The sequence below is a fragment of the Salvelinus fontinalis genome, chromosome 11, assembly GCF_029448725.1.
Source record: "Salvelinus fontinalis isolate EN_2023a chromosome 11, ASM2944872v1, whole genome shotgun sequence".
NCBI lineage: Eukaryota > Metazoa > Chordata > Actinopteri > Salmoniformes > Salmonidae > Salvelinus > Salvelinus fontinalis.
In genome coordinates this window covers 27,218-47,115 of record NC_074675.1, presented here as the reverse complement: position 1 = coordinate 47,115, position 19,898 = coordinate 27,218, and the positions used below count along the sequence as shown (strand labels likewise).

The window sequence follows — 19,898 nt, the reverse complement described above, 5'->3', positions numbered from 1 at the left end:
CCAGGCTCCTCTCCTCTCTACAACAGACAGTACATCTCTGAGGGGAGAACCAGGCTCCTCTCCTCTCTACAGCAGACAGTACATCTGTGAGGGGAGAACCAGGCTCCTCTCCTCTCTACAGCAGACAGTACATCTCTGAGGGGAGTACCAGGCTCCTCTCCTCTCTACAGCAGACAGTACATCTCTGAGGGGAGAACCAGGCTCCTCTCCTCTCTACAGCAGACAGTACATCTCTGAGGGGAGTACCAGGCTCCTCTCCTCTCTACAGCAGACAGTACATCTCTGAGGGGAGTACCAGAGTCCTCTCCTCTCTACAGCAGACAGTAAATCTCTGAGGGGAGTACCAGGCTCCTCTCTCCTCTCTACAGCAGACAGTACATCTCTGAGGGGAGAACCAGGCTCCTCTCCTCTCTACAGCAGACAGTACATCTCTGAGGGGAGTACCAGGCTCCTCTCCTCTCTACAGCAGACAGTACATCTCTGAGGGGAGTACCAGGTTCCTCTCCTCTCTACAGCAGACAGTACATCTCTGAGGGGAGTACCAGAGTCCTCTCCTCTCTACAGCAGACCGTAAATCTCTGAGGGGAGTACCAGGCTCCTCTCTCCTCTCTACAGCAGACAGTACATCTCTGAGGGGAGAACCAGGCTCCTCTCCTCTCTACAGCAGACAGTACATCTCTGAGGGGAGTACCAGGCTCCTCTCCTCTCTACAGCAGACAGTACATCTCTGAGGGGAGAACCAGGCTCCTCTCCCCTCTACAGCAGACAGTACATCTCTGAGGGGAGAACCAGGCTCCTCTCCTCTCTACAGCAGACAGTACATCTCTGAGGGGAGAACCAGACTCCTCTCCTCTCTACAGCAGACAGTACATCTCTGAGGGGAGTACCAGGCTCCTCTCCTCTCTACAGCAGACAGTACATCTCAGAGGGGAGTACCAGAGTCCTCTCCTCTCTACAGCAGACAGTAAATCTCTGAGGGGAGTACCAGGCTCCTCTCTCCTCTCTACAGCAGACAGTACATCTCTGAGGGGAGAACCAGGCTCCTCTCCTCTCTACAGCAGACAGTACATCTCTGAGGGGAGTACCAGGCTCCTCTCCTCTCTACAGCAGACAGTACATCTCTGAGGGGAGTACCAGAGTCCTCTCCTCTCTACAGCAGACGGTAAATCTCTGAGGGGAGTACCAGGCTCCTCTCTCCTCTCTACAGCAGACAGTACATCTCTGAGGGGAGAACCAGGCTCCTCTCCTCTCTACAGCAGACAGTACATCTCTGAGGGGAGTACCAGGCTCCTCTCCTCTCTACAGCAGACAGTACATCTCTGAGGGGAGTACCAGGCTCCTCTCCTCTCTACAGCAGACAGTACATCTCTGAGGGGAGTACCAGAGTCCTCTCCTCTCTACAGCAGACAGTAAATCTCTGAGGGGAGAACCAGGCTCCTCTCCTCTCTACAGCAGACAGTACATCTCTGAGGGGAGTACCAGGCTCCTCTCCTCTCTACAGCAGACAGTACATCTCTGAGGGGAGAACCAGGCTCCTCTCCCCTCTACAGCAGACAGTACATCTCTGAGGGGAGAACCAGGCTCCTCTCCTCTCTACAGCAGACAGTACATCTCTGAGGGGAGAACCAGACTCCTCTCCTCTCTACAGCAGACAGTACATCTCTGAGGGGAGAACCAGGCTCCTCTCCTCTCTACAGCAGACATTACATCTCTGAGGGGAGTACCAGGCTCCTCTCCTCTCTACAGCAGACAGTCCATCTCTGAGGGGAGTACCAGACTCCTCTCCTCTCTACAGCAGACAGTCCATCTCTGAGGGGAGTACCAGACTCCTCTCCTCTCTACAGCAGACATTACATCTCTGAGGGGAGTACCAGGCTCCTCTCCTCTCTACAGCAGACATTACATCTCTGAGGGGAGTGCCAGGCTCCTCTCCTCTCTACAGCAGACAGTCCATCTCTGAGGGGAGTACCAGACTCCTCTCCTCTCTACAGCAGACATTACATCTCTGAGGGGAGTACCAGGCTCCTCTCCTCTCCTCTCTACAGCAGACAGTACATCTCTGAGGGGAGTACCAGACTCCTCTCCTCTCTACAGCAGACAGTACATCTCTGAGGGGAGTACCAGGCTCCTCTCCTCTCTACAGCAGACAGTACATCTCTGAGGGGAGTACCAGGCTCCTCTCCTCTCTACAGCAGACAGTACATCTCTGAGGGGAGTACCAGGCTCCTCTCCTCTCTACAGCAGACAGTACATCTCTGAGGGGAGAACCAGGCTCCTCTCCTCTCTACAGCAGACAGTACATCTCTGAGGGGAGTACCAGGCTCCTCTCCTCTCTACAGCAGACAGTAAATCTCTGAGGGGAGTACCAGGCTCCTCTCCTCTCTACAGCAGACAGTACATCTATGAGGGGAGTACCAGACTCCTCTCCTCTCTACAGCAGACAGTACATCTCTGAGGGGAGTACCAGGCTCCTCTCCTCTCTACAGCAGACAGTACATCTCTGAGGGGAGTACCAGACTCCTCTCCTCTCTACAGCAGACAGTACATCTCTGAGGGGAGTACCAGGCTCCTCTCCTCTCTACAGCAGACAGTACATCTCTGAGGGGAGTACCAGACTCCTCTCCTCTCTACAGCAGACAGTACATCTCTGAGGGGAGTACCAGGCTCCTCTCCTCTCTACAGCAGACAGTACATCTCTGAGGGGAGTACCAGGCTCCTCTCCTCTCCTCTCTACAGCAGACAGTACATCTCTGAGGGGAGTACCAGACTCCTCTCCTCTCTACAGCAGACAGTACATCTCTGAGGGGAGTACCAGGCTCCTCTCCTCTCTACAGCAGACAGTACATCTCTGAGGGGAGTACCAGGCTCCTCTCCTCTCTACAGCAGACAGTACATCTCTGAGGGGAGTACCAGGCTCCTCTCCTCTCTACAGCAGACAGTACATCTCTGAGGGGAGTACCAGGCTCCTCTCCTCTCTACAGCAGACAGTACATCTCTGAGGGGAGTACCAGACTCCTCTCCTCTCCTCTCTACAACAGACAGTACATCTCTGAGGGGAGTACCAGACTCCTCTCCTCTCTATAGCAGACAGTACATCTCTGAGGGGAGTGCCAGACTCCTCTCCTCTCTATAGCAGACAGTACATCTCTGAGGGGAGTACCAGGCTCCTCTCCTCTCTACAGCAGACAGTACATCTCTGAGGGGAGTACCAGGCTCCTCTCCTCTCTACAGCAGACAGTACATCTCTGAGGGGAGTACCAGACTCCTCTCCTCTCTACAGCAGACATTACATCTCTGAGGGGGGTACCAGACTCCTCTCCTCTCTACAGCAGACAGTACATCTCTGAGGGGAGAACCAGGCTCCTCTCCTCTCTACAGCAGACAGTACATCTCTGAGGGGAGTACCAGACTCCTCTCCTCTCTACAGCAGACAGTAAATCTCTGAAGGGAGTACCAGGCTCCTCTGAGGAGAGTGCCAAGCCTGACACCACTTCAATGTTAAAGCACATCATTGTTGTAGGCCAGTGAAGTGTTCTTTAGCTTCCTGACACTGAGACTAGAATGCCTGAGTCCCAAATTGCACCCTATTCGCTGTATAGAGTACTATTTTTGACCAGAGCCTTATGTGCCTTATGGGGCCTGTTCAAAAGTAGTGCACTGTATAGGGAATAAGGCCCTAGTCAAAAGTAGTGCACTGTATAAGGAATAAGGCCCTAGTCTAAAGTAGTGCAGTATATAGAGAATAGGGCCCTAGTCTAAAGTAGTGCACTGTATAGAGAATAGGGTGTCATTTGGGACACAGACCCAGAATGTGATAAGGAACTTGGAGCTCAGCTTTCTGGCTTCAGGTTTTGGAGAAGCAATGTGAACTGTCTGTTCTCTTTCCTACCCTGAGGAATATCTTCAGGACTGGTGTTTCAGTATTGTTTGTCATAACAGTAGATGATGCAGTACGATAGTGGTTTCCTTCACCTGTAGGGATGTAGCTACAGGGTGTGTTTTACCAATCCCATGGTGAAAACATGAACGTGAGTTAGCGCAGTGTGATGCTCTAGGCAGGGCTACTCTCTGAAGAACGGTGTGTCACGGTGCTAACAGGACAACCGTCTGATACAGTAGACCAGACAGGATCATCACCACGGCCGACAAACTCAAATAAAACAGCCTCTCTTGTCACTAACACTGACGTTGCTGATACCTGTGTTTTGGGGGGGAGTTCTGCTTTACGATATGTGGTTCTCAGCTAGCTACCCTTAAGATGAACGCACGCTGAGTCACTCTGGATAAAGTGTAATTGTAAGGCTTTAATTCATTCCATTTTTTTTTCATTGATACAAACAGAACCAGCTTTGTTTACTTGTTCTGTACGACTCACAACTGAACATGGAGAAGAAAAAAAAAAGTAATTTTTATTACTCAGCCCCCTCAAAGCCAACCTGGTGTCCCTCCAGGAGTTCAAAGGACAAATAGAAGAACAGGTTGTTGAGACATGTAGTTGTCTCTGGATGTCACCCGATGTCACTAGTTGCCTGATGTAAAGAAACATGTTGTTTTATGTAAAGTATTGTTGATATCGTTATGGCCCTGTAATTTCACGTACTGCACTATAATGTTTTTCTGACTTGTGAACATGGTTTACTAACGTGCTGCTAATTATACTGATCTATCTCTGTCAGTGATGTCATGTGACTGTCTGTCTGGTTGTCATGTGACTGTCTGTCTGGTTGTCATGTGACTGTCTGTCTGTTTGTCATGTGACTGTCTGAAACTGATGTGTTAATGCTGCTGTCTGGTTGTCATGTGACTGTCTGTCTGGTTGTCATGTGACTGTCTGTCTGGTTGTCATGTGACTGTCTGTCTGGTTGTCATGTGACTGTCTGTCTGGTTGTCATGTGACTGTCTGTCTAGTGGATGTCATGTGACTGTCTGTCTGGTTGTCATGTGACTGTCTGTCTGGTTGTCATGTGACTGTCTGTCTGGTTGTCATGTGACTGTCTGTCTGGTTGTCATGTGACTGTCTGTGTGGTTGTCATGTGACTGTCTGGTGTTAATGCTGCTGTCTTGGTTCAGGTCTTGAGAACTAGATGTTTATCTCAACGCCCAACCTGGTCAACACTCGGAGCAGCGGAATTACATATCTACTAGAATGGACATGACGGTAATTCTGACCGTTGTTATTTCAATTGTGTAGATATTCCATAATATACACTGCTCAAAAAAATAAAGGGAACACTTAAACAACACAATGTAACTCCAAGTCAATCACACTTCTGTGAAATAAAACTGTCCACTTAGGAAGCAACACTGATTGACAATACATTTCAAATGCTGTTGTGCAAACAGGTGGAAATTATAGGCAATTAGCAAGACACCCCCAATAAAGGAGTGGTTCTGCAGGTGGTGACCACAGACCACTTCTCAGTTCCTATGCTTCCTGGCTGATGTTTTGGTCACTTTTGAATGCTGGCGGTGCTTTCACTCTAGTGGTAGCATGAGACGGAGTCTACAACCCACACAAGTGGCTCAGGTAGTGCAGCTCATCCAGGATGGCACATCAATGAGAGCTGTGGCAAGAAGGTTTGCTGTGTCTGTCAGCGTAGTGTCCAGAACATGGAGGCGCTACCAGGAGACAGGCCAGTACATCAGGAGACGTGGAGGAGGCCGTAGGAGGGCAACAACCCAGCAGCAGGACCGCTACCTCCGCCTTTGTGCAAGAAGGAGCAGGAGGAGCACTGCCAGAGCCCTGCAAAATGACCTCCAGCAGGCCACAAATGTGCATGTGTCTGCTCAAACGGTCAGAAACAGACTCCATGAGGGTGGTATGAGGGCCCGACGTCCACAGGTGGGGGTTGTGCTTACAGCCCAACACCGTGCAGGACGTTTGGCATTTGCCAGAGAACACCAAGATTGGCAAATTCGCCACTGGCGCCCTGTGCTCTTCACAGATGAAAGCAAGTTCACACTGAGCACATGTGACAGACGTGACAGTCTGGAGACGCCGTGGAAAACGTTCTGCTGCCTGCAACATCCTCCAGCATGACCGGTTTGGCGGTGGGTCAGTCATGGTGTGGGGTGGCATTTCTTTGGGGGGCCGCACAGCCCTCCATGGGCTCGCCAGAGGTAGCCTGACTGCCATTAGGTACCGAGATGAGATCCTCAGACCCCTTGTGAGACCATATGCTGGTGCGGTTGGCCCTGGGTTCCTCCTAATGCAAGACAATGCTAGACCTCATGTGGCTGGAGTGTGTCAGCAGTTCCTGCAAGAGGAAGGCATTGATGCTATGGACTGGCCCGCCCGTTCCCCAGACCTGAATCCAATTGAGCACATCTGGGACATCATGTCTCGCTCCATCCACCAATGCCACGTTGCACCACAGACTGTCCAGGAGTTGGCGGATGCTTTAGTCCAGGTCTGGGAGGAGATCCCTCAGGAGACCATCCGCCACCTCATCAGGAGCATGCCCAGGCGTTGTAGGGAGGTCATACAGGCACGTGGAGGCCACACACACTACTGAGCCTCATTTTGACTTGTTTTAAGGACATTTCATCAAAGTTGGATCAGCCTGTAGTGTGGTTTTCCACTTTAATTTGAGTGTGACTCCAAATCCAGACCTCCATGGGTTGATAAATTTGATTTCCATTGATAATTTTTGTGTGATTTTGTTGTCAGCACATTCAACTATGTAAAGAAAAAAGTATTTAATAAGAATAGTTCATTCATTCAGATCTAGGATGTGTTATTTTAGTGTTCCCTTTATTTTTTTGAGCAGTGTATAATACATTGCTAAAATAATGCATTTTTTTTTGTTAAAATATGTCCTAAGAAACGTCAGGACACCAAATGTAAACTTCAGTCTGTGAGACAATATGTTGATTGATCCAGATGCGTATGGACCGTAAATACTAAAATAAAACAATCATGTATTTTCTGACTGTAAGACAAAATTAGAATTCAAATTCATATTATTTTGTGTTGTTGTTTTAAAGGTTTAAAAATACGGAGACGAAACATTGAACAAAGCCGTTTCAGGTCAATTTCCATCAATCTGACCTTCACCAGGGACAAATATATGTCATTAAAACGCTGTAAATTAGCTGATATATGAAGCAATCATAGCAATACAACTCAGTACAGCAAAATGAACATATACATATATATTTCAACAAATATATATACAGTGGGCTCCTAAATTACTGGCACCCCTGACTGGCAATGCACAAACAATACTTAAAAAAATATAAACAATATAATTGTAGAGATAAACACAAAATACCAACATGTGAGAAATACTGTACTTTATTAATGTTTCAATGGAACCCACCAAAATCATACAATTATTTAATACAAAATACATTTCACCAAAATCAAGGTTTCATAATTATTGGCACTCATTTAGTACTTAGTGCCACCATCTCTGGCAAGGATAACTGCATGGTCTTTTCCTGTAATGTTTGACAAGGTTAAGGAACACATTTGGAGGGATTTTGGACCATTCCTCTATGCAGATCCTTTCAAGATCCTTCACATTCTTGGGTTTGCGCTTATCAACTGCCCTCTTCCACTCAGCCCACAGGTTTTCGATTGGATTGAGCTCCGGCGACTGAGATAGCCATGGCAGAACATTGATTTTGTTGTCACAGAACCATTTCTGTGTGGATCTTGAGGTGTGTTTTGGGTCATTGTCTTGTTGGAAAGTCCACATACGGCCAAGTCCCAGCCTTCCGGCAGAGGCAACCAGATTGTTAGCCAAAATTGCCTCATACTTGGTGGAATTCATTATCAATCTTAACCAGTGCCTCTGGACCTCTGGAATTAAAACAGCCCCAAAACATCACTGACCCACCACCATATTTCACCGTGGGTATGAGGTGCCTCTCCTTGTATGCATCTCTGTAATTTCATCAAAGTAACCACCCTTTGCCTTGATAACAGCTTTGCACACTCTTGGCATTCTCTCAACCAGCTTCACCTGGAATGCTTTTCCAACGGTCTTGAAGCAGTTCCCACGTATACTGAGCACTTGTTGGCTGTTTTTCCTTCACTCTGCGGTCCAACTCATCCCAAACCATCTCAATTGGCTTGAGGTCGGGTAATTGTGGAGGCCAGGTCATCTGATGCAGCACTCCATCACTCTCCTTCTTTGTCAAATAGCCCTTACCCAGCCTGGCGGTGTGTTGGGTCATTGTCCTGTTGAAAAAACAATGAAAGTCCCACTAAGAGCAAACAGGATGGGATGGTGTATCACTGCAGAATGTGTGTATCACTGCAGAAAGTGTGCCTTGAATTTTAAATAAATCACATACAGCATCACCAGCCGTTCTCCTACTTTGCGTCTCACAAAGACACGGCAGTCAGATCCAAATATCTCAAATTTGGGATTCATCAGACCAAAGGAAAGATTTCCATCGGTCTAATGTCCATTGATCATGTTTCTTGGCCCAAGTAAGTCTCTTCTTCTTATTGGTGTCCTTTAGTTGTGGTTTCTTTGCAGCAATTTGACCATGAAGGCCTGATTCTTGCAGTCTCCTCTAGACAATTGGTGCAGCGGTCTAAGGCACTGCATCTCAGTGCTAAAGGCATCGCTACAGTCACCCTGGTTTGAAACCAGGCTTTATCACAACCGGCTGTGACTGGGAGTCCCATAGGGTGGCGCACAATTGGCCCATCGTCGTCCGGGTTTGGCCGGTGTAGGCCGTCATTGTAAATAAGAATTTGTTCTTAACTGACAAATTAAGGTTAAATAAAATAAAAAAAACAGTTGATGTTGATGTGTCTGTTACTTGAACTCTGTAAAGCATTTATTTGGGCTGCAATTTCTGAGGCTGGTAACTCTAATGAACTTATCCTCTTGAAGCAGAGGTAACTCTGGGTCTTCCATTCCTGTGGCGGTCCTCATGAGAGCCAGTTTCATCATAGCGCTTGATGGTTTTTGGGACTACACTTGAAGAAACGTTTTCTGTATTGACTGACCTTCATGTCTTAAAGTAATGATGGACTATCGCTTCTCTTCGCTTATTTGAGCTGTTCTTGCCATAATATGGACTTCTGTATACCACCCCTACCTTGTCACAACACAACTGATTGGCTCAAACGCATTAACAAGGAAAGAAATTCCACAAATGTACTTTTAACAAGGCACACCTGTTAATTGAAATGCATTTCAGGTGACTACCTCATGAAGCTGGTTGAGAGAATGCCAAGAGTGTGCAAAGCTGTCATCAAGGCAAAGGGTGGCTACTTTGACAAATCTCAAATATGAAATATATTTAGTTTAACACTTTTTTGGTTACTACATGATCCCATACGTGTTATTTCATAGTGTTGATGTCTCCACTACTATTCTACAATGTAGAAAATAGTAAATATAAAGAAAAACCCTTGAATGAGGAGGTGTGTCCAAACTATTGACTGGTAATGTATAATGGGCTCATAGACATTTGACTAATTATTGGTTAAACTTTGTGCGTGCAATGCGCCCTGGCTCATGCCGTTTAGTCTCTATAGACTACTCACAGTTGACACAAGTAACGACTAACTTCCTTGTGCATTTCCCACACATAACTTTCTGGCAAGTGTTGTAAGTTTTGTGTGTTTTGTTCTGTCTGCAATGCCAGCACACTTGGCACTGTCTCCGCTTCTTCTGCTGCTGCTCTGGTGGCTTCATCCTCCGGATGCTTCAGACCCGGACCTTGGGCAAGCGGTACAGCTTTCCCAGACATGTGGTGCGCTCGGAGCTCTTTGGCTAGTTGAAGCGTATTGTCCCTCTGTGGCAGTTTCCGCCCGCGGGCCTTGTAGAGGATGGCAGTTTCCGCCAGCGGGCCTTGTCGTATTGCACTAGAATACAATACAATACAACGTATGCTACAATGAAATGCTTACTTGCAAGTTCTATAGGCTACACAAAACAATGCCACAAAGAATCGATGTAAACACAGTAAGAAAAATATATATACCTTTGTTGCATTGTAGTGGGTAACCGTGTCAGGCTTTGGCTTTTGGATTCCCTCAATGGTAACAGTAGGGTGCATTGTGCGGATGAGACAGACGCTCTTTAGTTGTTTACCCTGATGAAGGGGCTACGTGGCATTCTCACTTTTCAGCACCTGTGTGATGAACAGCTCAGACTGCTGCTTAGCGGAGGGGGGCAGCACCTGTGTGATGAACAGCTCAGACTGCTCCTTAGCGGAGGGGGGCACCACCTGTGTGATGAACAGCTCAGACTGCTGCTTAGCGGAGGGGGGCAGCACCTGTGTGATGAACAGCTCAGACTGCTGCTTAGCGGAGGGGGGCAGCACCTGTGTGATGAACAGCTCAGACTGCTGCTTAGCGGAGGGGGGCAGCACCTGTGTGATGAACAGCTCAGACTGCTGCTTAGCGGAGGGGGGCAGCACCTGTGTGATGAACAGCTCAGACTGCTCCTTAGCGGAGGGGGGCAGCACCCATCTTCCCTTGTTTACCAGGCTGGTTTCATTGGAGAGCAGTGCTCTGGCGAGGTGAAGAAGTTGTCCGTAGTGATGTTTCCTCCCTTCCGCCAGTTAAGGAGCAATGTCTCCTAGTCTTTAACCATGTCTCCTAGTCTTTAACCATGTCTCTGTGTTTAACCATGTCTCCTAGTCTTTAACCATCTCTCCTAGTCTTTAACCATGTCTCCTAGTCTTTAACCATGTCTCCTAGTCTTTAACCATGTCTCCTAGTCTTTAACCATGTCTCCTAGTCTTTAACCATGTCTCCTAGTCTTCAACCATGTCTCCTAGTCTTTAACCATGTCTCCTAGTCTTTAACCAGGTCTCTGCGTTGAACCAGGTCTCTCATCCTTTCCCCAGGCACGACGTTCAGCGTGTACATGTTCTTCACGTCGGCACGGTGTGTTGGCCACGTATTGAGTAAAGAGGCAGCGTTGTTTTTGCCGGGAACAGTTGCCACGGTGATGTCGGTACCTGCCTTGTAGCAAGCAGTGATGTTCTCAACGAATTTCACCCACACCTCCGGAAACCAGGGCAATTTTGTCTTCTTGGAAACGTCTGCCTCAGGTCTCTCTCTCTCTCTTGTCAAAAGAGATCTCTTGTCAAAAGAGATCTCCCTGTATCGATGCCGGGACATGGTCTCTTTTGAAGAATGCGTAGCCCCAGTCAGCCAACCAGAAGCTCTCCATACTCTTTGAGCTTTGAGCATCACAGATACACAACAATGAAGGCCTTTAGTTGGACAACAGACTTGTCCCACTAACTGTCACCTTTACTCTGTGCACCACGGTCCTTAATGTGGTTCAGAATCCCGTGATCCAATAAACACAGGAAGGCAGTGAGCGCATCTTCAATATTGCGCTTGGCGTGTGGCGTGAGTCCTGCAGCTTCACTCATGACATTCTGTCCTTGTCGTCTCCCTACATTTTCAGCTGGCTGCACAAGCTTCCAGACTGTGCCGTCCTTTCCCAGTTCCTGTCTCTCAGGTAGTGATGGATTTGGCACTACAGGATTAATACAAATATATGTAATTTAAGATAAATTAGCTTATTTGTAAAAAAATATTTAAAAAAATAAGGCTTTTTGGTGTGAATTGCCTACCTGGTAGGCCTACAGGTGTCGGCAGTCTGGGTGATGTTGTGGATGGCACAGGCGAAGATGGCAACGGTTGGGGATTTCGGCACTGCTGACAATGATAATAGCCTGATTAGTTTATTATATTTCATAAAATATAGATGTGAATCGGGGCTAATCTTCTGTTCATACACACAACAATTACAATATTGCGTAACATCACAACTGGCTTGCATACACAATACAACATGAGGACCTGCTAATAGGCTAATGACAATAGGCTAATGACAATAGGCTAATGACAATAGGCTAATGATAATAGGCTTATCATAATAAGCTAATGACAATAGGCGAATGATAATAGGCTAATGATAATAAGCTAATGATAATAGGCTAATGATAATAGGCTATTGACAATAGGCTAATGATAATAGGCTAATGATAATAGGCTAATGATAATAGGCTAATGATAATAGGCTATTGACAATAGGCTAATGATAATAGGCTAATGATAATAAGCTAATGACAATAGGCTAATGATAATAGGCTAATGATAATAGGCTAATGATAATAGGCTAATGATAATAGGCTAATGATAATAGCGATAATAATATCAATAATTAGGACTACAACAACCATGGTAAGCCGATAATAGCCTAATGCCAGTAATAGGCTAATTATAGAGAGTAATAGCGGTGACAGGCCAACAATGATGATAATCAGAATATTCTCTTAATAATAATAACATTTTGGCTAATAATAAAAACGATAAAAAAGAACAATAGTATTCTATTCTGATGCAGTTTTTCTGATTGTATTCTATTGCACCTGGGTTAGGCGTAGATGTGTGTGTGTTGGAGGCTATTGGTCAACGCTTTTCTTGTAAACTAGTTTGCTGTAAGTCAAACCAACAATATTGAGCAATCTTTTGTCCTAGGTTAAACATAAAAGGTGAAGAAGACGCAAGTCCTACCTGGAACATCAGCGGACGCGGACGTCTTGAAGTGGATGTGTCCAAGACGCAGTCTTTTGTGCTGGTGTGTCTCTGTGTCACTGTCAGAGTCAGGGACATTGGATGAGTTCTCGCATACCCATGAGACCATCACTCCCTGCATCAGACTGAATGCCTCCATCAGACTGAATGCCTCCATCAGACTGAATGCCTCCATCAGACTGAATGCCTCCATCAGACTGAATGCCTCCATCAGACTGAATGCCTCCATCAGACTCTTCCATATCCTGAAGCATGGCTAAAGCTTGCAGGGCGGTCAGCATTCCTGACATAGCTAGACACTAGTTAGTTTTGATCACACTACCTATCTGTTGTGTTTTATTCTATTGTAAAATTATTCTATTGTATTCTATTATGTTTCTATTCTGTTCTATTATAATCTGTTCCAATTCTAACTTCTATTTACAACTGTATTCTATTGATTCTGTATTCTAGAATCTAAAGGCTACTTTCTTTCATGCTCATTTGAAAGCAAGTAAACAACAACAGTTGCTAAGCAACATCCAATGCCGGAAACACAAGGCGGGAAAAATAACTAAGGAATAGCAACACAAACAATAGCTTTGCGGAAGCCTACTGTGGGTAAAACATGCCTGCGGTCATTTTGACCTTCATGGCCCTTTGAGGTACAATTTCTCAGAACGTTTTTCTCTTTTATGATATTGATCTCAAAGTGCCGCTAGACTGTAAAATACACATATTTAGGAAAAGTCCTGGAAAGGTGGTTTCAAGGTTTTTATTGAAATAAAGTTATTTCAAATTACAACATTGAAAAAGGTCAGATTGACCATCTTGGCAGTTCGAGTTCTCGCTACACTTCCCCGGATATATGCAAGCCCTAACTCCGTTCCTCATCTCCCCTCGCTGCGCACGCACGCCACGCTCCGATGATGGATGAGTTGAGACCGGCCAGTGTTGTCACGGTAATTTGATTGATGGGTTAGTGGCAGTGTGAGGGGTGAGCGTTAGGAGGGGGTCTGTATGGAAATAAATGCTGCAGATAATGGCTGGTCATTAAAGGTGCTGTTGAGAAGGTGATGTCCCTGTAATGAGGGATAGGAGGACTACAGGCGGTGTGTGTGTGTGTGTGTGTGTGTGTGTGTGTGTGTGTGTGTGTGTGTGTGTGTGTGTGTGTGTGTGTGTGTGTGTGTGTGTGTGTGTGTGTGTGTGTGTGTATGGAGATATTGGGCAATGCCCTTGGATAATGACAGTTGAAATGAATGGGGAGTAATTAAAGTGGGATGACGAAGATCACGATGACGATGATGATGAAGGACGAGGACGAGGAGGGGGACCCAAGGTTAACAGGATGGGAAGGTGAGAAAGTTGTCAAGATAACGAAGATAATTGTCTGAAGGAGAGGTGAGGACACCTGCTGAATACTGTTTTCAATAGCTAATTTTGTCTGTATCGCAAATGGCTCCCTATTCCCTATATAGGGCACTACTTTTGAACAGAGCTTTATGGGCCGTAGTGCACTTTATAGGGAAAAGTGAGCCATTTGGGACATCAACGGTGTTGCTGTTCTGTGATAACAGTATTAACTCTTTAGAAGGTGTTTGTAGCGATGACAGTATTAACTCTTTAGAAGGTGATTGTAGTGATGACAGTATTAACTCTTTAGAAGGTGTTTGTAGTGATGACAGTATTAACTCTTTAGAAGGTGTTTGTAGTGATGACAGTATTAACTCTTTAGAAGGTGTTTGTAGTGATGACAGTATTAACTCTTTAGAAGGTGTTTGTAGTGATGACAGTATTAACTCTTTAGAAGGTGTTTGTAGTGATGACAGTATTAACTCTTTAGAAGGTGTTTGTAGTGATGACAGTATTAACTCTTTAGAAGGTGTTTGTAGTGATGACAGTATTAACTCTTTAGAAGGTGTTTGTAGTGATGACAGTATTAACTCTTTAGAAGGTGTTTGTAGTGATGACAGTATTAACTCTTTAGAAGGTGTTTGTAGTGATGACAGTATTAACTCTTTAGAAGGTGTTTGTATTGATGACAGTATTAACTCTTTAGAAGGTGTTTGTAGTGATGACAGTATTAACTCTTTAGAAGGTGTTTGTAGTGATGACAGTATTAACTCTTTAGAAGGTGTTTGTAGTGATGACAGTATTAACTCTTTAGAAGGTGTTTGTAGTGATGACAGTATTAACTCTTTAGAAGGTGTTTGTAGTGATGACAGTATTAACTCTTTAGAAGGTGTTTGTAGTGATGACAGTTTTAACTCTTTAGAAGGTGTTTGTAGTGATGACAGTATTAACTCTTTAGAAGGTGTTTGTAGTGATGACAGTATTAACTCTTTAGAAGGTGTTTGTAGTGATGACAGTATGAACTCTTCAGAAGGTGTTTGTAGTGATGACAGTATTAACTCTTTAGAAGGTGTTTGTAGTGATGACAGTTTTAACTCTTTAGAAGATGCTTGTAGTGATGACAGTATTAACTCTTCAGAAGGAGTTTGTAGTGATGACAGTATTAACTCTTCAGAAGGTGTTTGTAGTGATGACAGTATTAACTCTTTAGAAGATGTTTGTAGTGATGACAGTATTAACTCTTTAGAAGGTGTTTGTAGTGATGACAGTATTAACTCTTTAGAAGGTGTTTGTGGTGATGACAGTATTAACTCTTTAGAAGGTGTTTGTAGTGATGACAGTATTAACTCTTTAGAAGGTGTTTGTAGTGATGACAGTATTAACTCTTTAGAAGGTGTTTGTAGTGATGACAGTATTAACTCTTTAGAAGGTGTTTGTAGTGATGACAGTATTAACTCTTTAGAAGGTGTTTGTAGTGATGACAGTATTAACTCTTTAGAAGGTGTTTGTAGTGATGACAGTATTAACTCTTTAGAAGGTGTTTGTAGTGATGACAGTATTAACTCTTTAGAAGGTGTTTGTGGTGATGACAGTATTAACTCTTTAGAAGGTGTTTGTGGTGATGACAGTATTAACTCTTTAGAAGGTGTTTGTAGTGATGACAGTATTAACTCTTTAGAAGGTGTTTGTGGTGATGACAGTATTAACTCTTTAGAAGGTGTTTGTAGTGATGACAGTATTAACTCTTTAGAAGTTTTTTTTAGTGATGACAGTATTAACTCTTTAGAAGGTGTTTGTAGCGATGACAGTATTAACTCTTTAGAAGGTGATTGTAGTGATGACAGTATTAACTCTTTAGAAGGTGTTTGTAGTGATGACAGTATTAACTCTTTCGAAGGTGTTTGTAGTGATGACAGTATTAACTCTTTAGAAGGTGTTTGTAGTGATGACAGTATGAACTCTTTAGAAGATGTTTGTAGTGATGACAGTATTAACTCTTTAGAAGGTGTTTGTAGTGATGACAGTATTAACTCTTTAGAAGGTGTTTGTAGTGATGACAGTATTAACTCTTCAGAAGGTGTTTGTAGTGATGACAGTATTAACTCTTTAGAAGGTGTTTGTAGTGATGACAGTATTAACTCTTTAGAAGGTGTTTGTGGTGATGACAGTATTAACTCTTTAGAAGGTGTTTGTAGTGATGACAGTATTAACTCTTTAGAAGGTGTTTGTAGTGATGACAGTATTAACTCTTTAGAAGGTGTTTGTAGTGATGACAGTATTAACTCTTTAGAAGGTGTTTGTAGTGATGACAGTATTAACTCTTTAGAAGGTGTTTGTAGTGATGACAGTATTAACTCTTTAGAAGGTGTTTGTAGTGATGACAGTATTAACTCTTTAGAAGGTGTTTGTAGTGATGACAGTATTAACTCTTTAGAAGGTGTTTGTAGTGATGACAGTATTAACTCTTTAGAAGGTGTTTGTAGTGATGACAGTATTAACTCTTTAGAAGGTGTTTGTAGTGATGACAGTATTAACTCTTTAGAAGGTGTTTGTGGTGATGACAGTATTAACTCTTTAGAAGGTGTTTGTAGCGATGACAGTATTAACTCTTTAGAAGGTGTTTGTAGCGATGACAGTATTAACTCTTTAGAAGGTGTTTGTAGCGATGACAGTATTAACTCTTTAGAAGGTGTTTGTAGCGATGACAGTATTAACTCTTTAGAAGGTGTTTGTAGTGATGACAGTATTAACTCTTTAGAAGGTGTTTGTAGTGATGACAGTATTAACTCTTTAGAAGGTGTTTGTAGTGATGACAGTATTAACTCTTTAGAAGGTGTTTGTAGTGATGACAGTATTAACTCTTTAGAAGGAGTTTGTAGTGATGACAGTATTAACTCTTTAGAAGGTGTTTGTAGTGATGACAGTATGAACTCTTTAGAAGGTGTTTGTAGTGATGACAGTATTAACTCTTTAGAAGGTGTTTGTAGTGATGACAGTATTAACTCTTTAGAAGGTGTTTGTGGTGATGACAGTATTAACTCTTTAGAAGGTGTTTGTAGTGATGACAGTATTAACTCTTTAGAAGGTGTTTGTAGTGATGACAGTATTAACTCTTTAGAAGGTGTTTGTAGTGATGACAGTATTAACTCTTTAGAATGTGTTTGTAGTGATGACAGTATTAACTCTTTAGAAGGTGTTTGTAGTGATGACAGTATTAACTCTTCAGAAGGTGTTTGTAGTGATGCCAGTATTAACTCTTTAGAAGGTGTTTGTAGTGATGACAGTATTAACTCTTTAGAAGGTGTTTGTAGTGATGACAGTATTAACTCTTTAGAATGTGTTTGTAGTGATGACAGTATTAACTCTTTAGAAGGTGTTTGTAGTGATGACAGTATTAACTCTTTAGAAGGTGTTTGTAGTGATGACAGTATTAACTCTTCAGAAGGTGTTTGTAGTGATGCCAGTATTAACTCTTTAGAAGGTGTTTGTAGTGATGACAGTATTAACTCGTTAGAAGGTGTTTGTAGTGATGACAGTATTAACTCTTTAGAAGGTGTTTGTAGTGATGACAGTATTAACTCTTTAGAAGGTGTTTGTGGTGATGACAGTATTAACTCTTTAGAAGGTGTTTGTAGTGATGACAGTATTAACTCTTTAGAAGGTGTTTGTAGTGATGACAGTATTAACTCTTTAGAAGGTGTTTGTAGTGATGACAGTATTAACTCTTTAGAAGGTGTTTGTAGTGATGACAGTATTAACTCTTTAGAATGTCTTTGTAGTGATGACAGTATTAACTCTTTAGAAGGTGTTTGTAGTGATGACAGTATTAACTCTTTAGAAGGTGTTTGTAGTGATGACAGTATTAACTCTTTAGAATGTGTTTGTAGTGATGACAGTATTAACTCTTTAGAAGGTGTTTGTAGTGATGACAGTATTAACTCTTTAGAAGGTGTTTGTAGTGATGACAGTATTAACTCTTTAGAAGGTGTTTGTAGTGATGACAGTATTAACTCTTTAGAATGTGTTTGTAGTGATGACAGTATTAACTCTTTAGAAGGTGTTTGTAGTGATGACAGTATTAACTCTTTAGAAGGTGTTTGTAGTGATGACAGTATTAACTCTTTAGAAGGTGTTTGTAGTGATGACAGTATTAACTCTTTAGAAGGTGTTTGTAGTGATGACAGTATTAACTCTTTAGAAGGTGTTTGTAGTGATGACAGTATTAACTCTTTAGAAGGTGTTTGTAGCGATGACAGTATTAACTCTTTAGAAGGTGTTTGTAGTGATGACAGTATTAACTCTTTAGAAGGTGTTTGTAGCGATGACAGTATTAACTCTTTAGAAGGTGTTTGTAGTGATGACAGTATTAACTCTTTAGAAGGTGTTTGTAGTGATGACAGTATTAACTCTTTAGAAGGTGTTTGTAGCGATGACAGTATTAACTCTTTAGAAGGTGTTTGTAGTGATGACAGTATTAACTCTTTAGAAGGTGTTTGTAGTGATGACAGTATTAACTCTTTAGAAGGTGTTTGTAGTGATGACAGTATTAGTGGGAAACAACAGCAGTCTACTCCACATGTCAGTATCAAGGGTAATCAATAGACAGACATAGAAAAAGACAACGTGGGTTAAATCCTCAGACTTGATGGGTAAGTAGACAGGCTGTCATGGGTTATTTTATCTTAATGTAGGGTTATGTAATGAGGATACAGCTAGTGGAGAGAGCATGTTGTATATGTCTGACTTTATACTGCACACAGTGTTTCTTCTGGAAACAGTAATACTGTGTTTCCAAGAGAATTTTCCCCTTGGGCACAATACAGTTGATCTTATCTTCTGACATTAAGTCCCCACCACTCCACTGTTGGACGTTAGAGAGCCTGTTGTGGCCTCACATCCCAATGGGGATAAACAGGATTAAGTCAGTCAGTCAGTAAGACTGTAACTCTACACCACTCCACTGTCAGTGGTTACCCCTCTGTAGGTGCAGTTACAGACTACCCAGGGTTAAGGTTGGGGTTAGGGTTAGGGTTAAGGTTAAGGTTAGGGTTAAGGTTAGGGTTAGGTGGTCACTAGTGCAACTCACCACCACTCCACTCTCAGTGGTTACCTCTCTGTTATTAAAGTTACAGACTGCCCAGGGTTAGGGTTAGGGTTAGGGTTAGGGTTAAGGTTAGGCTAGGGTTAGGCTAAGGTTAAGGTTAGGGTTAGGGGGTCACTAGTGTAACTCACCACCACTCCACTGTCAGTGGTCACCTCTCTGTAGGTAAAGTTACAGACGGCCCAGGCCAGGTAGTAGGTGGACATACGAGGGGTCCTGGAGAAGTGGTTGGTCACCCAGCCATCATCATCAGAGATGGAGGCCTCTACAGGCATGTTGGAGAGAGAGAGGTAGGACGCATCGTGTCTCAGGCTGACCCGGAACGTGGCCTTGTAGATGGGCTCATCAAAACACGGAAAGGCCTTTCTGGCGTGGGTGGGGGAGAACTGTGTCACCGCCATGTACCTGGAGAGAGGGGGAGGGAGAGAGAAGAGAGAGGGGGAGGGAAGGAGAGAGAAGAGAGAGGGGGAGGGAGCGAGAGAGAGAGGGGGAGGGAAGAGAGGGAGAAGGAGAGAAGAAAGATAGAAGGAGCGGGAGAGGGAGAGAAGAGAGAGGGGGAGGGATAGAGAAGAGAGAGAGGGGAGGGAGAGAGAAGAGAGAGGGGGGGAGGGAAAGGGAGAGAGAAGAGACAGAGGGAGAGGGAGAGGAGGATGGAGAGGAAGAGAAGAGAGAGAGGGGGAGGGAGAGGGGGAGGGAGAGAAGAGAGAGGGAGGAAGAGAGGAGAGAGAGAGGAAGAGAGGAGAGAGAAAACAGATTTAGAGAATGACAGTAAAACAGAGAGATGTAGAGGAGGAAAGGGAGAGTGAGATAAAAAGACAGAGAGAGGGAGATAGAGAGGGGGAGAGTGATAGAAAGAAAGAGAGGGAGGGAGAGAGGGGCGGGAAGAGTGTGAGAGAGAGGGGAGGGGGGAGAGGGGACGGGAAGAGTGTGAGA

General features: G+C 44.0%; 1 protein-coding gene across 1 annotated transcript in view; it reads right to left on the bottom strand.

The window, feature by feature from the left end:
- The window catches only part of LOC129864858 (thyrotropin-releasing hormone-degrading ectoenzyme-like), a 52,542-nt gene that overhangs the window by 17,307 nt on the left and 15,337 nt on the right, over positions 1-19,898 (bottom strand). The window contains exon 2 of the mRNA XM_055937144.1: positions 19,097-19,370. Coding sequence (XP_055793119.1) covers positions 19,097-19,370 — 274 coding nt within the window. The remainder of the gene's footprint in view (positions 1-19,096; positions 19,371-19,898) is intronic.